Here is a 15,456-nt window from a genome sequence, read left to right on the forward strand (position 1 = left end):
TTCCAAAAAACAAAAAAAACCTCACCATTATGATAAATTGTGCTAGGGTTAGTTGTAGGCTACTGTTTTCTTAAATGCTCTGCCCTGATGCAGATGGAGCCGTTCACAGTGATGAAATGCTGCAGAACAACACAAGGATTGAACCTGATGGATTCTTTGTCCTCCTCTCCACATTAGCATACTTCATTCAGAATACCACAAGAGTTCTTTAGTTTCCATGTCAAACTACATAACCTTTCTTTTGCAGTGGGTGCCATTTCGGTATTTAACATTTTGACAAATTGAGGCCACAGAGTACTTTGATTTTATTCAATGTCCATTGTTTTTACAACAATGATGTAACTGAACATGTCATGTCAGTGATGTAATATGTGAGGCGCTGCATGGCAGTGGGTGCAAGTTGTAGTTACGTCAGTAAACTATCATTGGTGAATTTCAGTGTTTTATGTTTTAAAACAATAGTTTTTATATTATTATAAGGCCTAACTATAACCTCACTTTAACCTTAGTTTTTTTTTTTCTATGAATTTCTAGGGAGTTTTTAAAGAAAGCTAAAATGTTAGTGCATTTCACAAGTTTAGTTTCACTTTAATCTTTGTTTTTATACTAACGAATTTCCGTGACTTTTTTTTTTTTTTTAATGTAAAGTAGGATCTAATTACCTAACTATAATGTCTCATCACCCTTTGTTTTTTGTTGTTGTTGTTTTTTTTGTGAATGTCCTTGGGGTATTGATCACATTTACCTAACTCCATCACTGAGCCCACCTTTTGACCATGTGTAGTAGGGGATTAGGTGCAAGACCTAGACTTACCCTGCAGGCAACCACCACTTGAGTTCCTGCAAACCCCCCACTGACTCCCATCCCACAATTTTTTATTTATTTTCACCCAGAATATGGAGGGTGCTATTGCAGTTCCTAGGCACTGCAGCTGAGTTTTCCCTGCCCCCTCATGGGAGAGGCATTGCTGGATTTCTCAGGAGGCCTCGCTATATCATGAATTTGGAACACAGCACAGGTATTCTGAAAACTTTTTTTTTTAAACTTTGATCTCCGAGAGGTACCTCGGGGACACCCTACAAGAGCCAGTGGGTCAGAGCACCCCTACCCTGCCCCCTTATGTATGTTTTATTAAATCAAACTTAGGACATATGAACTGAGTCCTTGACTCCTGAAATGGATACTGTCACATTTCTTTTGATGTTGAGGCAGCCAGTAAGATCACTCGATCCAGCGAGACCGAGACGCTCGATGGGATAAAGAGCCCTCTCAGCTATTCAGAACACCTTTTTAAAAAAAAAAAGTTTTTTGAAGTTAGTCTTACAGCACCAAAGTTATTAGCCAGGTATAACTTCACAATGGCAATTGCCACTGTGTACCATATATTTATATGTATTTTTATATATATATGCATGTGTACATTTCTACATATATGTATACATATGAGTTTATAAATATGCATAGATATAGTATAATAAAACTAATTTAGACATTAAAGTTAATAAATATTAAACTAATAGAACTTTACATATTAATATATATATAAACTGTATGTATTTTTAATATAATTATATTATCCCGAACCCTATAACACCCTTACTACTCCAATACAAAACCCACCACTGAACTGTAAAAAACCCTTACTGAGCCCATACTCTAACCACCCTGAAGCCTAAAAGCCGTTATTACTCCTGTACACTAATCACCCATGTGCCCTAAATACACATTTGTCCTTATATGCACTAACCACAACTGATCACTAAAAAGCCTTACTATCCCTGTAATTACCCACCCCTGCCTACTAAATACCCTCACTAGCCTTACACACTACCCATTCCTAAACCATAAGTGCACCCTACTACCCCTATACACTACCCATCTGTGAAAATAGACTAATCTCAACTTTTTTCAACAATATTATATGTTACCCAACCAGCTGCTGCCCTTGCAGTGCTGAGAGTGCTACTCACTGCCGGCGGCCACTGCAGACCTCCATGGTACCCAAAAGTGGAACGCTCCCGGAGACTATGACATAGCAACCCCAAGGGCACGAGTAAGACAGATCACAAGGCTGAAGGGCGCAGGGGAAATTGTTCTACCTTGTTGTGTTGTTGGCACTGGAACACTTGAATTTTCAGAGAGTCGGAGTGGGCTCCTGAGACTTGAACTACTAGGGGGCCCAACCTGAATGTCTCCTAACTTGAAAGAGGAATAACCACTACTATTAGAGATTGGGAAGTGGAACTCAAGGACCTGCCTTATGATCACTAGAGTACTGACCTCTGGTGGACCGTGTGTGTTATTTGTGTATGCCACATTTTACTTTCTGTTCAAATATGCATACTCCTTTTTTCATAAAAACAAGTATTTGACTGGTGCTGGTATTGAACACTTTTTGAGTTGTGAGCCTGTGTTCACCACATGCATCTATCTACAACCCCGATACACCACCGAGAAGCCTTAGACTGCTCAACCCACACTTCTACTGAGAGTCAAATGCTGAAGGGGTACTAGGTCCAGTTGCTCGGGACTAGTAGTAAGTTAGACCCCGGGCCATCAGGAGTAAAAAGCTTCAGTCCCAACAGATGGTGTTTTACTAATGTGATCCACCACTATGTAACGTTTATTAAGATTTTTTTTCTTTGAATGTAGCACTACTAAAGAGTAAAGTAGGAGGTGAAGCAGTGGGCCTTCACTGGAAATAGACTGGGAATGAATTCAGTTTGAGTATTACATGGCCTTGATCCTAGGGAAAACTTAACTGACACTCCTTGTAAGAGAGAATGGCAAGTCAGTTAAATTAATGTTGATACATTTCCAGAAATAGCTAACTACACACAGCCTGTGTACAATGATCTAAAGCAGTTGACACAGTGGTAAGCTTAATTGGGGTATATATGATGCACTAAATGTACTGCATTGTATGATTGATTGCTCACGCAGTTTGACATACTGTGCACTTACTCATGGAATTTCTTACTTGATAACCTATTTCAGTCATGTGTGTTTTGATGTTTTGACTGCTACCACTGTAGAACCTTTTATCACATCTCTGTCACAAAGGAGACTGAATAGAATTTGCCATCTGAGGAATAAAACTTTCCACAAACTCTTCGTGGCACAGTGCCTGAGATTTTAGAAGAGGCGATACCGTAGCCAGAATTACCCATTTCGTCCAGTATTTCCTCATCTAAACATTCCTGTTATGTGCTTTTGTCTTGGGATTGGGGATAATTAGGCAAACCCAGAATTACTGAGTTCAAACCCACATGTTTTTCCCAAATTCTGGGTCTTTTTCTGCTCTCATTTGCCAGCTGCTTTGAGTTGTGGAGTAGGAGGGTGTCAGTTGAGGCTGTGTGCAGCTGGTGGGAGTGTAACATGCACTCCCCCCATAGGTCACTACCTATGCCCAGCTACATAATGGTAACTCCGAACACACGCATATTTGGGATAGAATATGTTGGAATCATACCCCAAGGCCTTTGCAAGCGTTGGTTGTATGATTCAATGCGCTCTGGGGGCTCTCGAGAGGACTCCCAGTATTGCCATTCCAGCCTTCTTAGGTTTTCCAGGCAGCCCCAGCTGCTGCCACATCTTAGACAGGTTTCTGCCCTCCTATTGCTTGAGCAGCTCAAGCCCAGGAAGGTAGAACAAAGGATTTGCTTTGGGAGAGGGGTGTTGCACCCTCTCCCTTTGGAAATAGGTGCTTCAGGCTTGGGAGGGGTAGCCTCCCCAAGCCATTGGCAATGCTTTGAAGGGCACATTTGGTGCCCTCCTTGCACAATTCATTCTACACCGGTTCAGGGACCCCCAGTCCCTTCTTTGGCACGAAACTGGACAAAGGAAAGAGGAATGACCACTCCCCTGTCCATCACCACCCCAGGGGTGGTGCTTAGAGCTTCTCCAGAGGGTCCCTTGGTTTTGCCATTTTGGATTCCAAGTTGGCAGGGAATTCTGGGAGCATCTGAGTGGCCAGTGCCAGAAGGGGACGTCAGAGCCCTCCCCTGATAGGTGCTTACCTGCATAGCTGACTAATCCCCCTTTCAGGGCTATTTAGGGTCTCTCTCTTTGGTGGTTCTTCAGATTGAGGGTCAGACTCCAGCAGGAATCCTCTGCATCCTTTACTTCACCTTATCACGGAAGAAACTGCATCGGGACCCTTCAGGAACTCTACAAACTGCAACAAAGAAGTAAAGACGAATTCTGCAACATTGTATCTTCAGCTCCTGCCAGCAACTGCAACTGTTTCCCGGTCGTGCATCCTCAGAGGACAGCCTGTCTTCAGCCTGCACCAGAAGAATGAAGGAATCTCCCTTGGAGAGGAGACACTCCCCAGCTCCAGCAGGCACCCCTCTGCATAGACAATTGGCAGCTTCGGTCCCCTCTCCTGACGAGTTGCATGGATCCAGCAACAAAGGTGGTGGACTAACATGGTCCTGATGTCCTACTCTCCAACTTTGGTGGAGGTAAGAGCGTGCCTCCCCACGCAAGACAGTACCCTTGTGCACCGTGTGTTTTGCAGTTGCCAAGGCTTGTTGGTGACCTTCCACAAAGTTCTTCATATACCGTGCAGCTCTGGCCCCCAGCACTCTATCCTGCGACGCACAGCTTCCTGCGTGGTTCTCCGGTGGCGTGGGACCCTTTGTTGTAGTGCTGCGAGGGCCTCCTTTTGCACCTTCTTTGTCCCCATGCTGTGGGACTCCTGTGTGTGCTGCCTGGTCTTCTGAGGGCTCTCTGAGTTGCTGAGAGCCCCCTTTCATTACCCCTCCTGGGTAGTCTCCACCAGGTCCCTCCTGGTCCAGGGCAGCGCCATTTTCCACTAACCGCGAGCTTTTTGTGTGCCAAGGCCTGTTGGCAGAATCCAGCGACGCAAACCACACTGTAATCATCTATCCCCCGTGGGACATTATCTGCACCAACCAGGAACCAGCATCCGTCTTCTTGGGTGCAGCACTGACTGTTCTTCACCAGTGGTGGTTCTTTTGCACCTTCATCCAGGTTAGCAGGGGCTCCTGTTCTTCCTGAACTCTTCTGTGCTTCTTGGACTTGGTCCCCTTCTTCCACAGGTCTTCAGGTCCAGGAATCCACTGTTGGTGACTTGCAGTCGCTTCTGGTTCTTACATTATCTTCTTTCTCGTGTTCTTGTGTGTACTAGGAAAGTTATTGTGACTTGCTCCTGCTTTCCTGGGCTCTGGGGTGGGTTCTGTTACTTACCTTTGGTGTTTTCCAATACTCCCAGCGCCCCTCTACACACTACACTTGCCTAGGTGGGAAACCAACATTTGCATTCCACTTTCTTAGCATATGGTTTGTGTTCCCCCTAGGCCCATTTCTAACTATTGTGATTTTCACTATTTGCACTGTTTTCTAACTGGTTTGATGCCTATTTCTGCATACTGGTGTATGTAATTTGTGTATTACTTACCTCCTAAGGGAGTATAGTCTCTATGGTATTTTTGGCATTTGTGTCATCAAAATAATGTGCTTTTTTTTTTCTAACACTAAGTATTTTCTTTCATGTGTGTGAGTACTGTGTGCCTACAGTGGTATTGCATGAGCTTTGCATGTCTCCCAGATAAGCCTTGGCTGCTCAGCTACAGCTTCCCCTAGAGAGCCTGACTTCTAGACACTTCCTACATTTCACTAAAAAGGGATAACTGGACCTAGAATAAGGTGTAAGTACCTTAGGTACCCACTACAAACCAGGCCAGCCTCCTACAAGAACGAGCTGCTTGTTTAGTTAGCCTCCACGCAACATGTTTTCAGTATTTTATGTCCAAGGCTAAGACCACTGTACACAATATATTAGTTTGTGTTGTCCATGTTCAGGAGACCGCTTCTAACACCTAGACACAGCATTGCATCAGGGCTGTGCTTCCAAAATTGTATGGTTTATTATATAAACAATGCACTGACCTGGAAGGGGCAGAGGGCATTCCGGCCACGACCGTCCTCAGATGAATGCTGTGATTGACATGTAGCTGTGCTGGCGGATTGCTATCTACACCGCAGGCGGACTCCTGACACTGTCTTCAGGTATGGTGCTGGGCTAATCTCTTAGATAGGGTACACAAATTATACTCTCAAGTATAGTCTTCGGATTCGGTAGGAATCTCTAGAGCCACATTCATCATGGTTGGATTGTTTATTTTCTTTATTGTGTCTATAATGCTGATTACTTTTGCTTTGTTTCATCTGCCTAATTATCACACCTCATTCTCCCAATGCAAGATTATGATTGTTTCAATAAATGTATTGAAAACCTATTGTGTGTATCTCGCCTGGGTATGCAAGAGTAATACAACAAAAGAGTAAAATATGTTTCCTCGACTTCCCTGGGAGTCGGAGTGTCACATTTAGGTTGCCATAATCACCCCTCAACCCCAGCCACCTCAGTTGTTTTGGGAGTTCAGGTGAGGCACTGTGAGCTAGCCAGGATTTGGGCCAGTAGATTCTGATGGTGTGGATGGACATTGACTCCCACAATCCGAAGTTTTGCTGTCCTTATACACAGTCCTATTACCTGTATAACACCCCTACACAACAGTTTTACTCTTCTACAAAAGTGTTTGTCTACTAATAGGACACTTGTCCACGTATGTGCCATAAAGAAAGGCTAAACCAGCCACTGGCATCCTGGAATCTACTGCATTGATTACGATGTCTACGGTCTACCTCTTAGCCTGTTCAACCAACCATGTTGAAAGACCTATTTCACGGGTATATGACCCCACTTTGGTAGCTGGCAGCAGAAGGAACATCAGAGGGGTACTGCTGGCCTGGCTGAAAGGCTTACTGAGCAGTAGAAAGCAAATAATTGTGATCCAGCCTTACCCTTCAAAATACAGACCAATTGATTGTGGTGTACCTTCGGTGTCCATCTTATCCCCAACAATTTCTTATTTATATATGAAACCCTTTGCTTTTCAGTTACATCAGACGGATGCCAAAATTTGCACCAATGCCAACAACTAGTAATTTTCTCCCTCATTGCTTCCTGATTGTATTTTGGCAGTTGGTTGGTGGATGGCTACCAAATTCTTGAAACTAAATGCAAGGAAACTAGAGATACTATCAACATCTCCGAAGATTTAGACAAAGGACCAGAATTTGCATAGTACTCTAGGTGCTCATCTGGTAGTTGCCACCCAAGTCTAGAATTTTGGAATCCAACTTGCGTTCAATCTTGGAGTCGAAGCCCATGCTACTAAAGTTAGAAAAACTTGTTTTCATTATGTGAATACTTTGAAAATAATCTTTCAGTTTTTACATAAGGAATTAAGAACACCAGAGATTATTGCTGTAATCCATTCACACTTAGACTATGGGCCTGCAACATTTGTAAATGTCCCTAAGCGTCTTTATTGATCAACTAGAATGTGTTCCCAATGCAGCAGCTTGTCTGTTGTGTAACCTCTAGAAGTACAAGTTTCCTCTTCCCTCAAAGCTTCTTAGTGGCTGCCTGTGCACAACGGTACTGCTTTCAGCTCTGACAATAGTGCACACATTGTTTTCCATTTTAGAAAAATAACATTATTCCTTGCAAGACATCTCTCTTGGCGTGCCCTACATAAGTCTTTGTGTTCTGAGAACTAATCCTTGCTCCAAGAGTTAGGCCAGTTACCTCCAGAAACAAATCTTTCTCTACCACTGTGGCAAAACATTGGAACCTGTTGCCTAACCATCTGAGAAACCAACTGCCACTACTGTTTCAGAAAATCCAAGAAAACCTTGCTTTCAGTATGTGATCACTCCTTATAGTTCTTCTTTGACCAATAATTATCATGTAATTCCCTTGCTCAAATGCTAGAGCGTTAAACCTTTGGTGATCGTGCACTAAACAAATACAAATCAACATAACATAAGAAGGGCTCACCATAGGAGGACCCCAACAAAAAGAGCCCTAGATTGATAGCAGCTTCTAACCATAAAGCCTATACTCTACTGTGTTCTGATCTGGACAAACCTACACTGACACCATGAGCCTCAGAAGTCTGACCAATCTATGAACCATCAAATGACAAGTCATCTGCCAGAACCACTGTCCAGGGAGGTAAAAGTAATGGGCTGAAGGTGGAATTTGGGGAATGGGTTACTCCGTCACAAACATGATATATATCCTCGTCCCCCTCATTACAAGTGCCATAGGACCTAATGCACTTGTGCAAAGGCAATCTGGATAGCTGCCATGTTTCTGATGGATAACCCATCCACTAAACTCTGTTCAAGCCCTGTGTTTCAACACTATTGTTCACGTCGTCACTGCTTTTTTTGAAGCAATTAACATTATTTTAGTACACATGAGCACACAATAAACATTTTATTGAGGGAAGTGGCCACTGCAACTGGACCCCAGTGCAAGTTTTCTCTTTCCTCACATTGTGGCTACTACTGTCACAGAATGAGAGTATGAGTAGAAGCCATGCAAGTTAATGTGTGCTACTTATGCTCGGTCTTTAAATGAATGAATGGATATGAAAGGTGACTTGTATAGCACACTATTACTCCAAAGAGTGTCTCAGCACTCGGGTCCCTATTACAGAGTGTGGTTAAGGTATTTAGCCCCGCTTAAAAAGCCAAGTTTTCAGTTGTTCTCTTAAACAGTGGGATTGCATCAATCGACCTTAACTCCAGGGGGAGCTTGCTCTGTGCAGAAGGCCCCAGGAAGGAGAAAGACCTTCCCCCAGCTCTGGTGCGGTGAATCTGAGGGATTTTGGCCATAAAAGTGTAGGCTGATCCCAAATTCTTCGGCGGGACATAGGAACTAATTCTTGTCCTAAGGTAGCCTGTACCTGTTTGGTGGAGTGCCTTGTGGACCAGAACAAGTGTTTAAAATAATATTCTCTTCTTTATTGGTAGCCAGTGAAGAGCCCCTGTGCGCTCTCAGAGGAAGGCCCAGGAGAATGCAGGCCACTGAATTGTGGACCACCTCGGTCTATTAATAAGATGGATGGGAAGACCCAGATATAGGCATTTCCGTGGTCCAGCCGCAAGGTTTTAAGTGCATGGACAGCCATTTTCCTTGCTGAGAATGAGCAGAAATAAAAAAAAAAATCCTTAAAATATGCAGCAGCCCAAAATGTGTACCTACTACTGGTTTTATCTGTGGTTGACAGTCATAGCATTTGACAGTTTTTCTCCCTGATGGCCTGGGTAGGGAGGAGGCATCATCTGGCCAGGTCTGCTATGACTCCGGGGCATTAAGACTAAAGAATAGTAATTCGGTCTTGTCACCATTGCATTTAAGTTGATGGGAGATTAACCAGTGGATGATGGCTGTTAGGCAGCATCTCATGGATTCACCTGGGAGCTCTGCTTCTCTCCCCCCAGGAGAACAGCAGCAGAGTATCAACAGTGTAGGAGATTACTTTCCCTCAAGGTTTCGGTCAGCTGAGCTAATGTGGTACATTGAATAATGTAGGGCTCAAGACCAAACTTTGAGGCACTCCCACTAACGGTGCACGAGACTCTGAAGAGAAGGGAGAGAGCTATACCTCTTGTCCTCTCCCTTCCAAAAAGGAGGCCAGCCAGTCCAGGGCTTGACCAACTATTCTGATGGATTGGAGACACTCTAGGAGTTTGGCATGGGTGACCGTATCAAAGGCAGCTGACAGATCTAACATGATCAGCACTGGCTTCCCACCAACATCTAAGGTTCATCTGAAGTAATCTGCAGCATCCACTACCATCATCTTTTACTGCCAGTGCGTATTCCTGGAAGGGTGAAGCAGACTAGTCCTTTACCTGGGCCAATAGATATATAATTGACCACCAGTGTACTTTATATAGCTTCTCTATCACCTCCCTCCTTGTAGCTGTAGTTAATGAGTGGCAACTCAGTAAAGGCCATTGTTGCGTGGCTTCAGCTGGACTATTTGATCAGTTGCAGTAAATACAGGAGGAGGCAGAAGCATGAGAGTAGAACACTAGTGTCTTCGGGCCATGCCAGTGTACTTCAAATGTGAACACTTATTACCAGTTAGTACTTGTTTTCACAGCTTTTTTATTTGGTTCAGAGACTCAAGTGCTCGCCAACATTTTTTAATGGAGCTGAGAACTACAGGAGGGGAGATCTTGAAGGAACACTAATTGTATTTTAAAAGAGAGATTTCCCAGTAACTAAAATTAAAGGAAAGATTTATCTTTGTTGCTATTTCATCTGAATATTCTATTCCATGTCACTGTGTAAAATGTTAATTCCTCACACGTCTAAAAGGGAAGTTTCTTCCATCTGTGCTGTCCACAAGCGAGCAGGTCTATGCACTGGCCCAAAGACCACTATTCCAGTGCAGTTGAGGCTCCACTGCATTGCGTTATTATGGTTTGTGGGGATTATGACATGGATGCTTTCAGCCATAATCCACAAACAGCAGCTTCATCACATTGGCGCCTCAGCCAAGCACACAAACTAAAATGTCAATCTGTAGTTCCTCTCATACAGAGCAGAATGATTCTTACAGAAAAACATCATTTGTAGAGTAATATTAAATTCTCACGATGGTTGAAACCCAGCTCACATTCCCTGTTTGTTCACCTATAAATAACTTAGTCCCAGGTACCCCACAAATTTGCAGTGCACTAGGAGCGATGGAGGCAGAATGTAATTCTCAGTGTTTTACTGATCTGCCCGCTACTGTTTTCCAGACTAACTCGAGATCTGAAGAATCTGTTTTATAATTTGGAAACCAAATCAACGTGCAGGAATTGCAGCAGGGGCTCTGAAATGTGTACGGTTTTATTATAAAACAAAGGATTTCTGATACTTGGAGCCAAATTAGATTTTAGCAGTTTGCTTTGTCTCAGAAACTACTAATCTGCATGTGTGATATTCTATCCAAAGTTGTCACGAGTGGCCTACAAAACCAGACGTTACTCAAGGAGTGTAACTGATGAGTTGGACCTTACACATTCCTCTTGTAAAATGGTATGGGTATTTGTTATCAAAGGCACAGTTGTCTTTCTTCGCTGAAGTATGTTTTTTTAATTGGTGTTCGGTTCTGGTTCCATGCAGACTAGATAGAGCCCTTTTACACTTAACTCTCAAATCGATTGAAACAGCTTAGTGCATATTGTTTTACTACTTTGTGATGTTTTACTTCTGAAAAAGTTATGTGGCTTTCTTCTATATACTCTTTTGCAGATTGCATTATCCACTGTGTTGTTTGAGAAGGGCCTCCTCACCACAAAGAAGCCTCTGCATGCGTCCTGAAATGATTGCGCATCAGTAGGTGATTTGCAGATTTGTACACCTGGAGAAAGTCAAAGCTACCAAGCCTCTGGGAAATACAACCAGTAACCAGAACAGAAAGGAACACACAATTAGAGGCCCACAAATATTCATGTTTTACTGTGCCTTTCTGAAAGCTAGCTATTTGTTTTCCACTGATATCGGAGGAGCTGCTTTTCCACAAAAGAGTACATACCATCAGAAAACAACGTACGAATGATGTACTCATAGAGCTTGGGTCAACAGAAAATATGTTTTCCATTTTGCTGTGTAGTCTTTTAGTAAACACTGGTCTTTTACCGAAACTTCATGAAGTGCATTCAGCAATGGTTATAGAAGCTGCCATTGTTGCATTGGAGAGCAAATTGATCATTGCATACTGTAGTATCATTCGGTAAACTCTTGCCGATTCTCTACACTAGAATTTCAGTAGTATCTAAAAGCAGAATTAACGCCACCAAACTAAAGTTTTCACTCTGGCCCATTTTTATTGACGATGCAGTAAGCAGCACCCTGATGACATTACCTACTTAGTTTGCTTTTATTGATGATGCAACAGTTGAGCATAGTTCCCCGGCTTTTTGGCACTAGATGGGTTAAAGTCATCTGGTCTTACTTAAGTTTGCTAGAAGATCTACTTGCCAAAGGATGCTAAAGAGCTAGCCTTAGCAAAATGGCACAGTTCCTTTGATGCAAATATTTCTCAATATCTTTCTTCAACACTAGAGAGACTGTTTCTTTCCTAACTATGGGCGGACTCTAATGGTAAAAGGTTTCAATTGTATTTGTTATTTAGAATCGTCTGTACTTCTGTGTAGACTATTCATATTGGTAAATCATACAGAAAAAACAGTTACCAGTGGTGCGTTTGCTGATGTATAGCATAGATTTTCCGAAGATGCGTCTCAGTCAGGTGTTCTTGCCAAGAGGAATAATCTTCAATAAATGTATTATGATGCATGCTATGGAATTTTTGCTTATGAAATAGTTTCTCATGACTGATTTGCTGCCCAATGTGCCCACCTTCTTTATTATTAAATATACCAATATGATTGATTTAGCTATATAGGAAAATGTTTTTCTGTTAATATTACAAGAGCCAACCAGTAAACATTAAGGGTCCTATTTACTAACCCCTAGCGCCTCCTTAACCACCCTACATCATTGTTTTTATGCTAAGGCGGTGCCAAGGAGGCCTTTTCTCCGTGCCAGATTTACAAAGTTGCGCGATGCAAGCATTGCGCCTCATTGTAACCGCTTGCACCACATTATGCATTCACCACTCATAATGTATGCAAAGGGGGCATTCCCCCGTTAGGAGGCCCAGAAAAAATGGCGCAGTGAAATTTACGATATCAGTGTTCTTTTTTTTTTCCAGTCATTTTTAACATCTCCCCAAGGCAGGCGTTAAAGTGATGCTCCGATTGTTTCCAATGAGCCTCCCCATGCATTGCTAGACTAGCTCCATCATTTTTGGCTTTAGTTGGCAGATACGCCACAATTGCGCCAAAAATGTTGACGCTATTGTGGTAATGTGCGCCATGGTGTGCCGTATTGTAAATACGGTGCAACCATGGTGACTTTAGGAAACACAGGGGGGATGCAAGAAAAGTGGGCCATCATAGCTGATGGGCCACTTTCTTGTAAATATGCCCATAAGCGTTACTTAGCGTTTTCTTTAAATGCGTCAGCTAAAATGTATCTTTTTTGTGTGAAAATAATATTGTCAACCAGTATAACTTTTTAGAATGTTTCTGCCTGTGAGCCAAGTTTCTGTGACCAGCCTTTGATGCATTTCCAGGCTATTTGTTGTTTTATTCAAATTACCAGACAAACATGTTTTTTTCTGCGTCCTATTGTAAAATATTGGGACTGCAGGATTTCTACTCGCCTTTTGAAAAGCTATAAAATATTAGCTGCAGCAAGGTGAATTATTGTTTCCCTTAGTAACTGGCAGCTAGGACCCGACAGTCCGTTCTATTGCAGATTTCACTTAAGAAATTGCATTTAATTAAATGTTTGTTGCCTGATGCAGAGTGTAGTTGATGAACAAATAAATGAGACAAAGTTCAAATCCGAGCTTTTCAAGACTTATAAATATGATTGTGAGATACCTTTTTACCATTACAGTTTACATCTGTAACAGTGAATGTTAACGCTCTTCGGGCCAGATGTAGCAAAGGCTTTTACCCATTCTGTGTCTATGGGAAAAAGTGTTTGTACATATGGCCCTTCATCTCCTCCTGCCACTTTTGTATATATATATTTTTAATAAACCAACAGTAATATCATGTTGTCTTGGTCCATTTGTTCATTGTTTTACATTTTTAGTCATGAAATAATTCTGATATTTTTTTGTGTTCTCTGTAAAACCATGAACTACAGAATCTTTGAATATAAATATTTTATGTAGTTTTATTTCACACATGACCATTTAGTGCCCCAGTAAGTGTGTCCGGGGACATAGGATTTTAATTCCACGCCCCATGTGGTTACGAATACCAGCGGTCCCTATAGCTCTGTAGATGCTAAATTAATGGGGATTCTGAACTGGACTCCGATAATCCTCTTAATAATGAGGAATTACACTGGAGAATCAGTAATTCCGGCTGTGATTCTTCCAGTATTTCTGCAGAGGTGGAGCTAATGGGTCACTGGTATCCTGGCCACCTTGCCGCGGTCTATCCTGGGTTCAGTTTTTTGCAGGCTTCTTGTCAAAGCATTTTCCCTAGTTGAAGGTGCGAATGTCTATGCTTCATATCTTGAACACTACTGTGCACCAAATAGTTCTTAATGAAAACCGTTAAGTTCTATCTGTAATTCGTGGATATTGCAACAAACTCCCAAAATATATCAAGTTGTAAAACCCACTTTTTTTTTTTTTTTTAATAAAGTGCTGCATAACATTTTTTATTGTTGACTTGTTTTGGAATGCCAGTTATGTATTGTTAGGTATTTTAAAGTTTGTCTCCCCTCACCCACCAATCGTTTGACTGTTTGATTCATTTTTTTAAACTTCTACTTAATGTTTTGTCATAACAAATAAAGGCATAACAGTAGACAGCATATTAGCTGAGCAGCCTCAGCAACAACACACCATGAGGCTGATAGTCTTCCAATATTAGTGTGAAAGTAGGATTTAAAATAGTATAATTTACTTCTCTGAATTTAATTTCAGGCAGCCTGTGAAAACAATTTATGAAGCAGGTCTAATGATTTACCCCACATCATTTTATGTTTTCCTAACAACCCTGGGTTCTAAAAACTGTGGCTTCCACCAGGGCACAACCAACCATGCCCTCAAGCCAATCTACAACTGTTGGCAGAGCTGCTGCACACCAGTGCTTAGCAATATCCCTCTTAGCCAATAAGCAGGGAATATTGTACAACAGTTTGTCCCCATTTGACCCATTCCATCCAAGGGATACCTAAAAGGGCTTTCGGGGGGGGGGGGGGGGGGGGGGGGGAGAGGTCAGTCAACACTGGGAAGCCCAACACTCTTTGTAAGACTGCATGGACCCTGAACCAAAATGGGCGAATTTGTGTGCAGTCCCAGATCATGTGCAGGAAGGTTCCCACCCCTAACCAACAGCACAACAAAGTTGACGGGCATGTTTTCATTTTATATAGTTTCTCAACGATGTAGTATATTCAGTGGAAATAATTAAATTTGCCTCAAGCACAGCCTTGAGGAATTAGCCTTTATCCTAGCCACCATCTTTGCTTCAAGCCAATCATCATTGTCTAATGCCTCAAGGTCCGCCACCCATCATTACTTCAAAAGCTGGAGCAGTTCTGGTGAATAATTCATCAATGTTTTGTAACTTCACAAGAGGTATTCCCTTCTGTCACCTCAAGAGTCAGTTTGGCATTGAGTGGGTCATGTGTCTGGAATAGGGTTAATGACTCCCTAAAGTTCTCATGCGCACAGTGTGCTTGAAGAGAATTAATGAATTATGATTTGTGGAGGTTGTATTCAGTTATCAATTCAGCAAACAACTTAATGTACCATGCACAACTAAAGCTGTGATGCCTGTTCAGCCCCAGGGTGCAAATCCTTGAAGTCATGACACTCTGGGCGTCCACTCTCCTACCCATAACAGTCAACTGAATCAGCCTTTTAATTCGGGCCATCTGTTTTATTAACAGACACTAGTTAAAGTTGATTGGTATCGTAAAGAAGCGCCTGCACTTCATGAATTTCAAACCCCTACCGCCTCAGTTCATT

General features: G+C 42.3%; 1 protein-coding gene across 1 annotated transcript in view; it reads left to right on the forward strand.

The window, feature by feature from the left end:
- The window catches only part of RIOX1 (ribosomal oxygenase 1), a 235,283-nt gene extending 221,767 nt beyond the window's left edge, over positions 1-13,516 (forward strand). The window contains exon 15 of the mRNA XM_069234671.1: positions 11,142-13,516. Within this exon, the coding sequence (XP_069090772.1) occupies positions 11,142-11,210 (69 nt within the window). The 3' untranslated portion in view covers positions 11,211-13,516. The remainder of the gene's footprint in view (positions 1-11,141) is intronic.
- Positions 13,517-15,456: the final 1,940 nt, after the last annotated feature.

This window comes from Pleurodeles waltl, chromosome 5, assembly GCF_031143425.1.
Source record: "Pleurodeles waltl isolate 20211129_DDA chromosome 5, aPleWal1.hap1.20221129, whole genome shotgun sequence".
Classification (NCBI taxonomy): Eukaryota; Metazoa; Chordata; class Amphibia; order Caudata; family Salamandridae; genus Pleurodeles; species Pleurodeles waltl.